At 44.7% G+C, this 15,451-nt stretch overlaps 2 protein-coding genes across 3 annotated transcripts; both read right to left on the bottom strand.

Annotated features, from left to right (window-relative positions):
- Positions 1-4,193: 4,193 nt before the first annotated feature.
- LOC142989786 (uncharacterized) lies at positions 4,194-5,340 on the bottom strand. Its single transcript, XM_076139474.1, has 3 exons — positions 5,089-5,340; positions 4,872-4,967; positions 4,194-4,778 (listed from the first exon to the last, which is right to left on the bottom strand). The coding sequence occupies exons 1-3, from the start codon at positions 5,242-5,244 to the stop codon at positions 4,194-4,196; spliced, it is 837 nt and encodes a 278-aa protein (XP_075995589.1). The 5' UTR covers positions 5,245-5,340.
- A 1,930-nt stretch (positions 5,341-7,270) lies between these two features.
- Positions 7,271-15,040, bottom strand: LOC142989657 (catenin beta-1-like). 2 transcript variants are annotated; one of them, XM_076139283.1, is made up of 17 exons: positions 14,902-15,040; positions 13,797-13,845; positions 13,151-13,360; positions 12,791-13,041; positions 12,401-12,639; positions 11,399-11,600; positions 11,149-11,293; positions 10,907-11,010; positions 10,648-10,782; positions 10,336-10,539; positions 10,063-10,221; positions 9,861-9,980; positions 9,302-9,452; positions 8,764-8,885; positions 8,624-8,684; positions 8,320-8,515; positions 7,271-8,223 (listed from the first exon to the last, which is right to left on the bottom strand). In XM_076139283.1, exons 2-16 carry the CDS (start codon positions 13,807-13,809, stop codon positions 8,325-8,327), a joined length of 2,307 nt encoding a protein of 768 aa, XP_075995398.1. In that variant the 5' UTR covers positions 13,810-13,845; positions 14,902-15,040; the 3' UTR covers positions 7,271-8,223; positions 8,320-8,324. The 2 variants fall into 2 exon arrangements, with proteins under 2 accessions (XP_075995398.1, XP_075995399.1); XM_076139284.1 differs by lacking the exon at positions 14,902-15,040 and adding an exon at positions 14,481-14,739.
- Between the last annotated feature and the right edge of the window lie 411 nt (positions 15,041-15,451).

Below are 15,451 nucleotides of genomic sequence, written 5' to 3'. Positions count from 1 at the left end.
GAATTGCCAGTATTTCAAAAATCCCATTCACATAAGAGATCATCAGTAATCACATTGTTCCTTGGCACATTAGGTGTACTGTGCTGCCTGTGTACACCCTACAGTGCAAACACAACTCAATATACTGTATGTTTTATCATAATCCCTGCTTTTTGACCTTTGTCCTCCGGTTAAATCTCATGCAGCTGAATGAAACCTAACGCGACTCCACCCTGCACAGTCTCACAACCTGAACAGGCCTCCAAGAAGTACATTTATAGGCAAATTGGTCTAACCTGAGTGACCACTCTCCATACTGAGGCCTGTGATCATTCAGCTCCAGTGTGATTCTTAGTAATGAGAGTTCAGATGGACTAACTGGGTTAAGGTTCAGACTAACTGGGTTCAGGTTCCTGCCACAAATAGAAAAGCAAATAGATTTCACCTGCAACATATTTGCTCTCCTCAACCTTGCCACATTGGTCAGTCAACTCAACATTACATCACAGACTCGACGGGGTGACTGAGGCCATCATCAAAGACTAGAGATCAGGCCATAAGGATGAAGGGGAGCTGCTGATACCATCTTGAAGCCAGAGTCATTTCATAATTTTTCACAATATTCACTTTATTTGGGCAGTAACATGTAACAGTCCATGTTGTTATGAAGGACAGCTGACACAATGGAGGCATTTCTTTTCACTCGACACCAAAACAAGGTCAGATTACAGCCCTTACAGCACTCAAATAAACTTTTAAAAAAAAAGATAATTCAGGAAGATTATAGATATCATGCAAAAAAGCTAGATGTGAAGTAAAGTATCAGTATGAAAAAACATCCAGAGTTTGATACAAGCGAGGGTGCGACAGCGTTTGTTTCAAATGTACAAGTTACAAATACAATACTGCCCCCACGTGGTTAAATATCAAACCGACCTTAAACTTCACTGAAATAAAACAAAAATTCATGTTTATAGAAAAAAGAGTATTGAATTACATCAACACGGTCATGTAATGAGCCTGCTGTGGATTGTCTCCCCCTAAATAAGATAGTAAGAATATAAGAAAAGTTACTTTCTGGGTCCACAGCACTAAAAACAAGGCCACAAAAATACATGCAAACAGCCATTAGTTGGTCTTGTTCGATTTGAAAAAAGTGTGAGAATAAATTTTTTTTTTTAAATGTACATGAAAAAAATTCTCAAAAAAATCAAAAAGACACAACTTGTAAAGTGCGGTTGTAGTGGAAAATCATTTTTACAGCTGAAAATAGCGAGCATCATGGGTAAATGTAGGCACAGGGTTGGTGATGTAACTGCAGGGCGAGCTGGTGAAATAAGGAGCAGGAAAGGTTGTTGTGTACGTGAGCAACGAGGCACCGGCAGGGAGCCCACGGTGTGAGTTGCTTCCTGAATCCTGGAGCAGGAGAGGCAGACGCACCCAGCTGGAGCTCCTCTTCATCGCCGGAGGACAAACCAGAGAGGAAGAGGGGTCGTCTCTCTGCAGGAGGGACTCGATGGAGAAAGGGCCGCTGAACTTCACCTCACACCTGACCCTGACGGCCTCTGGAGAGCGGGGGGGAGCTGCTGTGCACCGCCGCGGCCCTCCTCTGCTCGCCTTCTCCGCCTCCATCTTGGAGGCCAACTCAGGGAAAAGCTCCAGGATCCCTTTGAAGTGGCGACGCACCATCTTTGTTGTGACCCGACTGGGATCGAGTTTCCAGTAGTTTCTCTTGCAATCCTCTGAGCCTGGGATGACTGGAATCTGAGGAAACAGCACACCTACGTTAGAGCTTATAAATAAACACATGAGTGTGATGAGAATCACATGAGTGATACTGCATCCGACTGTGATTCATACTTACTTTTACAAAACATTTGTTGGTTGACAAACAAACTCTGGCGTTGTTCTCAGCTGATTTCCTGTCTTCAGAGAATGTCTCCAGCTTGTCCATCAACTGCAAAACCACAAAATGGAGGCATATTAAAGTGTCTGATTTTATACTACAGTTAACATGAAAGTATTCTAGATAGAAACAGATTTCTCTCTTCCTTACCTGACTGAAGGTGAGCATTTGGTCTGGAGCCTCCTGGAGGACGAGGGCGATCTCAGCCAGGTGGGTTAATCTCCTCATGGACGGGCCAGATGTCTTCTTGTCCATCTTGCTGGTTGGAGAATGACGTCCAACACGCACACACAGCAGAGAGATGAGGAAGAGTAGGTGTCTAGCCCGACAAACTGAATATGAGGCCTGTTGGGACATTAGAGTCTGTTTGGATTAAAAGGCAGCTCATGAATAAATGACCCTGTGTGTGTGTAGGGGGTGGAGCCAATCACAATAACAGGACATCTCCAAGAGGCCATCAAGGTGCTTTAATCTGCAGTTGAGCAACTAAGTGGTTCAATGTTACATTATAGCTTTTTACTTTAACATTTAACATTTAATGTAAATATCTTTGGGATGTGTTTCATTGACTTTCACTTTTATTGACTGATCAATATCCTGATCTGTGTTGCACTCAACTTTTGATCAGAATCTTGTGTTAGAGTGGAGAAATCTAACCACACACCACTTCTTAACATCTTAACACACACACACTCCTGTAACGTGTTCACCTTGCAGACTCAACAGATCAGATCTTGGTTCTAAGGGTTAACTGTTGTTTAACTGATGTGTTGCATATTAAAGAACATTCCTTTAGTGCACACCCAAGACAAGAGCCACATCAGCACGAAGCACAGAACTCAGTCATTCATTCCTAACGTCTTCATTGATCACCCATCGATGGGACATTAACATACGTAAAGGCTCGGCTCATTTGCATAGCAGATCCTGATTCAGATGCAGAAGGAACACTTGGCACCCGACGGCACGCGGCAAAAACACGCGAGTGTGGGCAAACTCAGTTCAGGTGCAGCAGGTTTGTAATGAGGTTTGTTAATGAGGTAATGAGGTTTGTGTGAAATAAAGTCTCGATAAATACGTGAATCACGCTAATGCACCATCATATGAGGTTACATTGTGTGTTACTTTACCCGAACTCTTTCATTGTCAACAATTGCAGTTATATTTTATATATTGGAGGACCGTTGTATGTTGCAAACATTTGAACGTGAGCGTTGTAAGAGGTTATTTATCATTCGACAACATTGGAGATGTGTGGAAGTGAAACGGTGGTACTTTTGCTCCTTGCCTTTTTATTTATTATTTTTACTTTTTGTATTAGGGAATATAATGTCAGTTTGATGCCACTAGTTGTGTTTTTTTAATTAATGAATCCCCCAAATTAAGCAATCGTGGTTGCTTTGGGAGCTCAATAATAACGAGAGAATAATAAGAGCTCTGATGGAATAATGAGACTATTGGAGTGAAACAACCATCAGAGACATAAACGACTTTTCCCAGATTGATACCAGTTTATATGTTTATATTTCTCAATTATCTCCTCCTTGACGCTGCATTAGTATGTATGACCCGGATTGTCCCTCTTTGAATCGAGACACTTCGGCGTCAACGATCTCTTCCGTCTGGCAAATCATTACGTATCCATCACGTAGACTTCCTGACAAAAACAAATCCCCGTCACATTATCATAATAATCGTGTTTGCTGTTGACACTCTCTGCTCAGCTCATTAAAGCGGCGATGGGGTGAACATCAGTGGATCGCGACCGAAGCCTGCGCAGGTACAGCAGCACTAATGAGCTCTATTGTGTTTCTGTGATCACCCATTCAGAGAGCGACGACCCGTTTAGAGACAGCTGTTATCTCCGAGAGTGACAGGGGCGCTGACATCTGCTGAAAGTACACTAGAATGCAAACTGCTGGACTGCTTTACTGCAAGTTAAGTCCATTAAATCTACATTTACCCTCATTGATAGACTCCATTGGAACGTCTTTGTGTTTGAGTGGTGCAATAAAACTGAGGTATATCGAAGTGTTTTGTCCTGTAAGTTGACATTAACCTGAGAAATCCCTATATATTACATTTCAGACATATTTTAAGCTTAATATGGCCCCCAAAATCAACCAGAGTTGCTGGAAAACAACTTGCAAAAGCTGATACAGTAGTGTAGTTACGTCATCTGGGACGTGATGATGTTTTCGTATTCACACACTTATAGGAAACAACCACAACATGATTTCTCTTTGCATTTTATTGAAAAAATATTGAATACATAGTGCTCCAGATGGATGTCAGGTTTAAAAACACGTTACAGCCAAACATAACGGTAATCATGGGTAAGAGCGGGTGCGGGGTAAGTGATGTAACCGCCGTGTGAGCCGGTGTAACAGGGAGCAGAGCAACGGAACATGGCCTCGGCACCTCCGGTAGGGAAGCTGATCTGAGCTCTGATCTGTGCCGCGGATATGTCTTGACGCTCGGGTGCAGAATCCCAGAAGAAGCCGCCGTATGCTGCTGCTGCTGATGATGATGCTGCTCCTCCACACTCCATAGGCCAAGGATCCTTCAAGCAGCGCGAAATAGGAGGAGGAGATCGAAGAACTGGGGGGGATGGAGGAGATGGGGGAGGCGTCGCTGGTCCTACGCCGGCCCCCAGCAGGGATTCGATGGAGAAAGGACCGCTGAACTTCACCTTGACTTGGTTGGCTGGAGCTTCAGGGCACCGTCGCGGCTCTCCTCTGTTCTCCTTCTCCGCTTCCACCTTGGAAGCCAACTCGGGGAAAAGCTCCAGGATTCCTTTGAAGTGGCGACGCACCATCTTTGCTGTGACCCGGCTGGGGTCGAGTTTCCAGTAGTTTCTCTTGCAGCCCGGCGTGGAGGGGATCACTGGGACCTGAGCAGAAGCCAGACTGGGTTAGAACTCTGGATCACAAAGGGGGGGGGGTCATTGATACTGGATTATGCTGTGATTCATGTGCGTACTTACTTTAACGAAACATTTGCTGGCCGATAGACAAACTCTGATGTTGTTCTCCACTGATTTTTTGTCTTCAGAGAAATATGGCTCCAACTTCTCCATCAACTGCAAGAGAAGACGTTGAAAAGGAAAATTAAGGATTTAAAAATCAAAATTAAGGTTCTGAAATGAACATAAATCTGGTTTCTTATCACAACATTCTCGGAATTCTCTTGTTTTCTCTTACCTGACTGAAAGTGAGCATCTTGTCGGGAGCTTCTTCCAGGATCATGGCGATCTTAGCCAAGTGAGTCGAGCTCTTCTTGATCAGGCCTCGCTGGGCGAAGGTGGCCGCATTGAAGGAAGGCCCAGGAGCTTCAAACTTCTCAGGATTCTGCTGCATCGTGCTGGCTGGAGAACTTCAACTTCAACGAGACGTGACGGTGTCAGAGGGTAGACAGGTACCTGACGTCCCAGACGCCGTGTATATATGTCCTGTAGGGACAATAGGACATTCTTCACCTTAATGGGATCTTTTGTTAAGTGAACGAGGTTGATTGAGGGGGAGGAGCCAAGGGGGCCATTGAGAGTTTCCAGAGAAGGCAAAACTTCTGAACTCCTCCCCTCACCTGTGCTGTTAATGTTGAAGATGGTGAAATATGTGAAACTGTTAAAGAACATAGAATTACATTACATTCTACATTACAAGTATTATGACTTGTATCAAAGTATAAAAGTATAATGAGCTTTACTTATTCACCTTATATGGACTTATAATCTACAAAGGAAGTTTACACATTCAGAAAATACATTTAACAGACAGTTCAGTGGTTTATTTGATTCAAATGGAGAAAAAATGTGTTTGTAAATGTGTAGCTAACTAATGATAAGATTTGTATTTTAAAGTTTGTTTCCTATGAACATACTCATACAGATGGGCACTGATTTATATCTTTACACCTGCAGTGGGAATTTAGGCCACTTTCAGTTCACATCCTCTTTTGTTATAACCTCATGCTGAATTCTTTTAAAGTTTTTTTTCACACACATCCATCTACACCAAGTAAAGTATAATGATAAAGCAAATATGAAAAGCTTGTCTCATCAAATCTAAAAGGACTCATGGCTGAAATTGCTGCCAGAGGTGTTTCAGCTAAGTTCTCAATAAAGGGTCTGGACTCTAAAGTAAATGAGAGATTTCATTTATTTTTTAAATAAATTAGCAAATATTCCTAATAATACAACTTCACTTTGTCATTATGGGTTATTGAGTGTAGATAGATGCTCAAATCTACAACACCATTCTATGACAGTTTCCCTCCCGTAAGGTCAGAAGTCAGTCTTCAAAATCTTGTAATTAGTTTGTGAAGAATTTCTTATATTAATGTTAGTCTGAGCCGACCACAAGTCAAGTCTGTTAGTCAGAGCTGCGCTGCCAGATTTTTCTCTCCAGTCGTTCCGTCTCCAAGTCCACAATGCTTAATTTGCACCTGTATCAAATCCTTTTCCATTGACAAAGCCTGTGCCTGTGTCTTGATGGGCCGTCTCAGACAAGGCCGCATCCCAGCAGTCAGACCCCATTTACTGATGGCCGAGCTCTCATTAAGGCAGAATACACAACCTGTAAGGGGCCCAAGGTGAGGCCAGGCTCAGTGCCTCACACCTTCCCCCCAACATCAGTGTGTTTAGGTGAGATGGGTCCCTAAGACTCTAAGTAATGATAGCAATAATACACCTTATTACCTGAAGCACTAGACAGACTAAGAGTATAGATGGTTTAACTGCTAACTGAAGTTCTCATGTTGTTATTGATCACATTGCATAAACTTCATCTTACACAACTGACTACAGATTCACACATTTAATCAGTGTATGAATTTGGCTCAGTTCATGAGCTTTAAAAAGAGCACTGCCTGACTCTGAAGGGTTAAATTGGGCTTGTATGTATCCAGGTCAAATCTCCGCTCCCATGTTTCCTCTGAAGTCTTATCACATACCTGTTCTATTGGCTCCAAAGGTTCTCTCATAAACCACTTCACTCTTTGTTGTACGTGTCTTTGATTTGTCTATACGTTTATGAAATACCCAGAGGCTCTATAGGCAAAACAAGTCCGTCTGACAGGTTTTGGAAAAGCAGACAGAAAGCCCCTGTGAGTTTGTTGGGTTGCAGCATGGGAAATTCTCCATCACTTCACAAAGAAGCTCCAAGCTGCTCGTCTCAGCCGTCTACTTGGGTGTGTGAGCATCAAAGGGTTTCTATGTTCCCTCTTCATTTGTGTCTATACTGAAACACAGTTAAGCTAGTTGAAACATGGGCACAGTATTAATCCGTTACTCCAGATCTACTAAATCAAACAAATATTCCCAGAAAGGAACTTATCAGTGACCTAGTGCAGATGTGAAACTCAAAGAATGACAGAAACCAGACGTAAATGAAATGCCACTTTATTGTTCAGCCGTGTCATCACTTTGTCTCCAAAATAAGCACAGCAGGACTACAACTGGTTCGTCAACGTAGCCACCTTTGATAGCACATAAAACTGGGTTTCATTAGACCACCAATGATAGCATTAAGAACTTTCTATCAGACATCCAATGATAGCATACAAAATAGTTGTTAACCTACCAGTGATACTGTATATAAAACACTTGTCTCTAGATTTCTCCCCGGCCCACCCCTCAATTTCCCCCCCATATCCCCTTTAGAACATTTGTGACACTGACATATTTTATGCTTTAACAAGCACATATTAAGAATGCATAAGTCTCCATTTTTGAGATTATAAAAAAAACTACACAATGTTACACTTTAAGTCAGAGTACAATTCAACTGATTATTAGTGTTCTACACATTCGGCCATAAACCAAAGGAACATTGTATAATACCACTATAACTTAACACTACATATAATATACGTTTAAAAAAAAAAGAAGAAAATTACAAATGATTGGCAGATTAAAGAGAAAATGAAGATGGCTAGTGCGAAGGCAAGCTGGGTCAGTACCATAACAGAGAATGAGTAATACAAAAAGAAATAAAAAATAGGATAAGAAAAGTAGAAACAAAAACTGATAATACAGGCAAGGCTAAAACATATGTGATTCCAACTTTCAACATCCACCTCGTGTGCACTCTTTCCTTTAGGTAACCTGCTCCAAGACCTCCAAAACTGTGTGTTTTCACGGCTCTCGCCAAGTACGTTCGCCCCATACCTTTCCATCCATTTCAACTTGCTTAAACATTCCCATGGTAACCATCTCCTTTGTATTCTTGTGTCAGGCACTTTCCGAGATCCCTTATTCCTCTCATTACCTTCAACAACTCTACAGGCTGCTTCGGATGATACAGGCCAATCACAATGCAGGTTCTACCCGAGTTCCACTGCAAAAAAGAGCACAGAACAAAAAAATGATTATGTTGCACTGGAAGCATTTTCTACTGGTGTGGTTTAACCTGACAGCTTGGTATCAGGCTCACCTATCCTACAGGTCGGTGTCAAACCAGGCCAGCTGGTTGCTGTCCATCAGGTCCTGGGTGTGGCCAAGGTCCGGCAGGGGGTCGGTGTGGTGGCCCAGGTCAGGAAGAGTGTCAGCATGATAGTCAGCGCCGTCCATCATAGGGTCCAACAATGTGTCCTGGCCATAAGCTGCTGGGTAACCCCGGTAGGCTCCATCTTAGAGGGACAGAGGGAACAGCGGTTAAAACCGAGGGCAAACATGAACAATCGTCACTGCGATTTAACTCCAAGCATCTTATCGTCTATGATACATAAAACACTCACCATCCTGTCTGTAAGCCAGAGGGTCTCCCTGAGCTCCCATGTCCAGCCCCAGATCTCCAGTCTGTGAAACAGAGAGCAATGAGTGTGAACCAATGTAAGCTAGCCTATGTGTAGAAGTGCGACTGTGTGTGCATTCATACCTCGTTCCAGGCCATAGGCTCAGTTCTGAACAAGGAGCTGGTCAGCTCCACTGACAGGCGTTTCTTGTAGTCCTGTGGTTTGTCCTCAGACATGCGGAAGAGGACAGCAGCTGCGTAGGTTGCTACAGAAGTGAGGGGACAGAAAATTAAGGGTGAATGGGTGACATGACGTTTCATGAGTGTGTGTTATAACAAATACATGATCAAGTTCAGAGAGCCCCCATACAGCACTTTGGGACTCTGTTATACTCAGGTGTGGTGAACCTGTAGGTGATTCTTTCCTCTAGACCCCCCCCTTAAAAAAAGTAGTGCCACTGTATCAACACAAGTTATGTCATCAAACCAACACAAGTGATGGCATTTTAGACCAACAAACATAAGTGATGTCATTTTACTATTACGATGACATCATCTTAATCAACCGTGACTCTTAAGGTCTGATGTCATTAAGCAGCTGTGTCTTCATTTACGACATAAATGATGTCATTTAATGTAGCAGAGTCACAGTGTGTTATTTTCCGCTGCAGTGTGTACTCACCAACCCCCTCATTACGGGAGTGCAGGAGCTCAGTGAGTGGAGCGGTGGCTCCCTCAGCTTCGATGGCCTCTGCAGCCTCTTTGTCTTGAGCCAGCTCACACAGCACGCCTGCTGCCACACGCTGGATATTCTCCACTGGAGAGTACAGCAACTGGAAAGAAGGAAGGACAAAGAGAAATGTAATGCCAGCATTGTGTAGTTAATACATTAAGAGACATCAGACAGCACCCTGAGACATGTGGAATTTAAAAGTAAGATCAACCGTGAGGGTTCTGTCCCGTTTTTCTGTTTCTTTCCTCTCTCCCTATCACAACCTATGATTCCATTTGTACTAGCCTACACTGCTGTTTGACATCATCCTGTAAGAACTGTATGTACCCTATGACATCATTGCAATTCCAATCTACTTGTACTCTACCTCAGGGTCTATGTATAAAGTTTAACAACAATAGTAGGGATAATACTATCTTCCTCCCTTCTCTATCTCTTTTTCTCTTTCTATATAAAAAAATGATCTCCAAAATATCCTACAAACAAACAAGTGAGGGTTTGGTTTTACCTGAACGAAAAGTGGAATGGTGTTAAGCCCTCTGATGACAATTCTGTTGTGAACGTCCCGGGCCAGGATGTGAAGAGCGCCTGTGCACCCCTCCACTATCTCCTCCATACGCACGCCCTCCTGTATGTTTGGGAGACAGGAAAATGAAAATCGACAACGTTCAAACAGAGAAGATTTAGGTTTCACTGGTTTGGCTACACACCACAAACTGTTGCTGGTTGCCTCCCATGCTGGTGCGCCTCTGGGTGTCCTGGTGAGCTCGGACCAGCAGCTGGACCAGCCGGGGGATGGCTCCCTGCTCCCGCAGAGCGCTGTGGTTGGCTGGGCAAAGAGCCAAGTTACGAATCAAACCAACTGTAGCCTGGATGGGGGAGAAATAGAACACGTTTCAGTTTGAGTTAATAGTTTCAATAAAGCCTAACCAGAGTAGATTTGTTATTCAGTAATAAGTGTGAGGATGACGAGGGTAAGCGACCTTGATAAGTGGCCAGTGGGAAGGAGGGTGCAGTAGTTTGACCACAACAGGCAGGCCATAGTGAAGACGCACAGCATTCTGGGCCATCTCAGCATCCTGATGGCGGGAGGTCAGGTGGCGCAGAGCACAGACTGCCGGCTCGGTGATGTCCTCTCTGTCTCCGGCCCGAAGCACCGTACGCACCAGAGCCTCAATGCCCCCGACCTAGCAGGCAGGATGATTAGTTCAGTCAGATTACGCAGATCACCGGGGGGATGCATTTAGAAAAGAAAAAGAAGAGATTTCTAAAAGATAAAAATCTGTCCTGCGTACCTGGCAGACCATGAGTTTGTTGCTGTAGTTGTTGCAGGTGAGGTTTGACAGGATGCCAGCAGCACATGTCACAACATTGATGTCATCGCTGCCCAGCAGCTGGACCAGGGTCCCCAGGAGACCCTCCATTCCCTCCTGGAGAACAGGAGACGAACAACAAGAGGATAGAGATGGGAAAAGAACAAAGAAGAGAAGTTGAATACCAGAAATCTGTATGGTGATGATGGTGATTGCATTAGCATATGAGAACGTGCTGTACCTGTTTTGTGGCAGCGTCTGAAAGGTTCCTAAGGGTCCAGAGGCAGTTCTGGACCAGACGCTGGCTGGGGTCTGTCAGGTGGAGCCCCAGGGCCTGCATGCCTCCTACACAACACATAGCAAAAAAAAAAAAGTGAATTACAGTACACCGCCTTAAATATCCTCTCATAACATCCCTGCTGGTGATTTGAACGAGAGACAGTCCATTATGTAAAGGAAGGATATCTTCTGTATCGTACATACCAGCCTCTACGATGGCCGGCTTGTTGCTGGAGCAAACCGAGAGCACCTTCAGTACTCTGCTTGTGGTCCATAGCAGTTTCTCATAAGTGAAGGTCCTCATGATGTTGACCAGGGCTTGGGGTCCACCGCTGGCCAGAATGATCAACTGAAACAAAGGCAGGCAAAGTTAAACCAAGTTCTGTCAGTCTGGGTCAAAGCTACAACTCACACTTTGATGTGACAAACTACCTTTTCTCATTTTTGTTCTAACCTTGCTCTCCTGGTTTCCATATGCTAAGATCTGCAGGCAGTCAGTAGTGATGGCCAAGAACTTCACATTGGTATTGGACAACAGGGCGACCATCTTCTGCAGGCCCCCAGCCAGGCGCACTGCCATCTTGGCCCCCTCCTGGTGCAGCAACAGGTTGTGGAGTGTGGTGATGGCATAGAACAACACACTGTCCACTGGTGAGCTGCAAGGAAAGGAACCATACAAAATTAGATTCTGACAAATTCAACAGTATGTGCTTGATTTTCATTCTACATCAACCGCGATTAAATGTTATTCAATGGCAAATGGGGTCAGAGAGCGTCTTTACCAACCCCTCCAATCAAAAAAAGTGCCATAGTTGAGCCAAGTTCAATGTTTGTATCACAGAATAGTCAAAAACTAATCTTGTTGCACGTGATGAAAAGTGAATGTATCAAATGTTAGAAGAACATGTGTCTCTGTGGAACGATCTGCTAATCTGAAACATTTGTGATTACAGCCGGTACTTCAGTTACGTACCGCTGTGACAATGAGCCGTCTGCGTCGGCCCCAATACTCAAGACAAGAAGCAATAAAAAAAAAAAAAGAGGCACTAACCAAACCGCAGAACAATACAACTGACAAGCTAATATAACATCATGATGTAAATCATTACTACACTTCAACAGATGATTAGTTTTCACTCAGGGCGACAATATATTCAGTTATCGTATGATTTATAGTTTAATAACATCAGGCGATTCATCATCCCCTCCCACACTATGGTTCCATCCTGCAGCAGTCTGACCAGGTGTGAAAATGCAAGCTACCATATATGAATATAGAGCAGCACTGATGTGAGCTACAAGGAAATGTGCTGAATAACTATCCAGGAAAAAAAGAAACTCTGTGCAATAAGAGTTTTCTGCAGTAGAACACAAAACCACTGTAAGACAGCGTTACTTCATCATGATGACTAAGCTGTGATCTTCTGCTTGTATCAATTGAGTTCCTGCTTCTCACCCCAGCATCTTGACCAGAGCAGGGATTCCTCCAGACTTGAAGATTGCAAGCAGCCCCTCACGGTGGTGGGACAGGTTGTGCAGGGTGCCAGCGGAGCAGCGAGCCGTCTCCACGTCACCGGTGTTCTGCATGGCCCGGACGACGGCCGATACCATTTGCGGGGAACGCATCAGGGCGTGACGTGATGCCTCCTTCTTGGACAACTGGTGCACCATTACTGCAGCCTTGTTCACAACAACCTAAATAATAGACAAGGGTAAGTTAGAGTGCATGGTGTGTCAATGTACAGCAGCCAGACAGTGTATTTATACTTTACTGGCCCCCCCCATCAACCATCAAATTGCTGTTTCAGGTTGACTGTGTCCACATAATGAATCATAGTTCAGGTACCTGGTCCTCGTCGTTGAGCAGTTTGGTGAGCTCAGGGATCGCACGAGTGGCAAGCTCAGCATCGTCCTGGTAGTTTATGAGGTTGACCACGGCATGCTTCAACATCTGGGAGGGCTCCGCCAAGCGCTGCACTGCAGTGGGGTGAGCCGCATCCAGCTGGGTGGGTGGAATCTGGATACCTTCCTCCAATGTCTCGGGAAACATGGCAGCACGCACACGCTGAGCGCGGGTCATGGCGTAGCCCTCAATGTCTAAAGAGGTCAGCAAAGATTCATCAGTCATGGTTAGAGCACTATAATACATGCCATCATTCTAAATATTTATATTTATAATTTAAATTGTTGATGTATGCGTGTTTACCTGTGGGCTCAGGAGTGAAGGGCTGGTTGAACTCCCAGTCATAGAGAGTGGGGTCGTCCTCCTCGGCATCAGGGTTTCCTTTGCCGCTCAGAGATGGAGCTGTGGTGGTCACTCCAGACTGGATGCCAGAGTCCAGGTAGGACTGCTGCTGCCACTGGGTCACTGCAGCCTTGCTGTCTCCCATTGCCATGTCCAACTCCATCAAATCAGCTACAGAGAAAGGCATAAAAGTGAACAAAAAGGAAGGGCGGAGGTTATGACAAAGGGTTTATGGGGTTGAAACTGAAGTGTGAGTAATTGTGGAAAATTAAGTTCTTGTAAAGTATTAAAAAGAAAAAAGAAATGTACATTGAAACCTATGAGCTCTTCTATGTTAGAATATCAAAGGTTTATTATAATCCTGTGGTGAATCTCGTCCCGGAGCAGGAAGCCACACGTAACAAAAGAGAGTGGAATTACCTGGGATAGAGTGACATGTGCTCACCTCGCCCCCCTCCTTTCCCCCCACAGCTCCCAACTACTCTAACTATGTTCCATTTACTTATGAATACTGAAAGGCGTGAGTGTGTGTGTATGTCCTAATAGATACATCAAACACGACCAAACTCATTAAAAAACTGTTCAGAAGAGTTTTATTTATACTTACACTGGGTCGCCATTGTTCTTGCCTGCCCTCAGCCCGCACAGCAAATAATCTGCGTAAAAGGAAATCGGAACAGAAGGGGGAAAAAATCAGAACTCGCACTCTACCACCTCGACTCGCTGTGTGTTTGCCAAAGCCTGAACCTAAACGTGATGTTTATGCGTTTCCTCTCCTACGTGGTCTGACTGAATAATGCCGCCGCTGTCCTCTGCGCTACCTGTGCCAGATCCCCTCCGACTCGACGGGGCTTGTTTGGGCTTCGCTAACGTCGCTACGTCGAGAAGAGGAGGAGGAGGAGGGGGGAAGGAAATGCCGAGCCTCCACCTCCAGCCGAGAGAGCGGAGGAGCGGTGGGTATTTCCAGGCCAGCGTGAACACAATTCGCCATTCAGCGGCAAAGCACATCAAAGGCATATTTCCCCCCCTCCTTCCCCTCCCCCCACCACGGCCAAGTTCCGACCTCGCAGCTTGGGTTTCCAGTGAGAGAAACTCGTCCTCCGCCCAGCAAAACCCCTCGTAACTCCTCCCCATGAGGCTGGAGTCTACAAGCACAACACACTACCCCCCCCCAAAAACCCCAGCATTTAATAGCTCATAAGTGTACACGTTAAGTTTCAGCGCCATTTGTAACAACATTTCATTTTACGCGGCCGTTCGTCACCGCTAGCTAACAGGTTGGCTAGCTTACCTTGAGAAGCTAGCGTTAGCGTTCAAAGCTAACCCCCTTCAGCTAGGTAGCGTACTAGCTAACATAAACAAACACTGCTCCAGGCTGCGCCCGCACTCTGGAGCTAAAGCGTTGCGGTTAGAAGGACAAGACTGCATTTATAGCCGTTGTCGTGATCAATCTGCTCAATGGCGTCACGGCGAGTTTGGTATAAAAACCCTCGAAACGCTTGAAGTGGGGTTTGGTTAGCTTAGCGAGTCCGTACGTATGAAAAGTAGATCCAAGCGCCACCGTACAAAACCTGCCGTGCTGCCAGCCGGAGCAGAAACCCCCACCGGAGCCCCCTCCCGAGCCAAAGATGGCTTTTTCTTTAGGTGAAATAACCACTGTCGCCATTTATAAACGCCGTATCGTCGCGGTTGTGAATGTAATCGTCTTTTACCAGAGTCGAGCAGCTCCTCCGTGGTTCTTGTCCGGAGAGATTTCTCCTTTCTCCTGGCTGGAAATGGGAAAAGATCTGCTAGGTGAACCACCCGTAAGAGTCCGAACCACACCCGCCGCTGCTCCGCCGAATATGATGCTTCCGCCTGAGCGATCTAACACCAAGATGGCGAAAGGAGAAAATATTCTGCCGCATTAGGAAATATAGAGCGTCATTTTAAAACAAACTTATAGCACACACACATATATTTCATAATTGTCACTGCGTGTTTATCGTTTTTCATGTCAAGAGCTAAATATCCGGATCTTTATGAAGAACACACATGTAAGATGTGCCATTTTGCAGTGGTGGCGGAGAGGGCGAGGTGCCTTCATTAGATTGGAATGTGTGTGATCCATGATGTGTGATAAATGTTTCAATTAACATGATTTCAGAGACAAACGTTTGTTACCCTGTCTGTATTTTGCAACCAAATCCACCAGACCAGGACATAGAAACTCAACGTGTTTGTACTGATTATCAAGTATTTAAATGGAAAAGAGAAATAAAA

The sequence above is a fragment of the Genypterus blacodes genome, unplaced genomic scaffold, assembly GCF_046128005.1.
Source record: "Genypterus blacodes isolate CSIRO-AG114 ecotype Tasmania unplaced genomic scaffold, CSIRO-AGI_Gbla_v1 ptg000438l_1, whole genome shotgun sequence".
Taxonomy (NCBI): domain Eukaryota; kingdom Metazoa; phylum Chordata; class Actinopteri; order Ophidiiformes; family Ophidiidae; genus Genypterus; species Genypterus blacodes.
The sequence above is the reverse complement of the archived record's forward strand: the minus strand, read 5'-3'. Positions and strand labels throughout refer to the sequence as shown.

Bases quoted from the DNA above. Each gene is read 5' to 3' on its own strand.
- LOC142989786 (XM_076139474.1), bottom strand. From the start codon at position 5,244: ATGCAGCAGAATCCTGAGAAGTTTGAAGCTCCTGGGCCTTCCTTCAAT. The intron at 4,968-5,088 runs GTAAGAGAAAAC...CTTCTCTTGCAG, and splicing joins AGATGCTCACTTTCAGTCAG to TTGATGGAGAAGTTGGAGCC. The intron at 4,779-4,871 runs GTAAGTACGCAC...GCTTCTGCTCAG, and splicing joins CCAGCAAATGTTTCGTTAAA to GTCCCAGTGATCCCCTCCAC.
- LOC142989657 (XM_076139283.1), bottom strand. The intron at 10,540-10,647 runs GTACGCAGGACA...CCTGCCTGCTAG, and splicing joins ACAAACTCATGGTCTGCCAG to GTCGGGGGCATTGAGGCTCT. The intron at 8,516-8,623 runs GTGAGTGTTTTA...TGTCCCTCTAAG, and splicing joins TCTGGCTTACAGACAGGATG to ATGGAGCCTACCGGGGTTAC.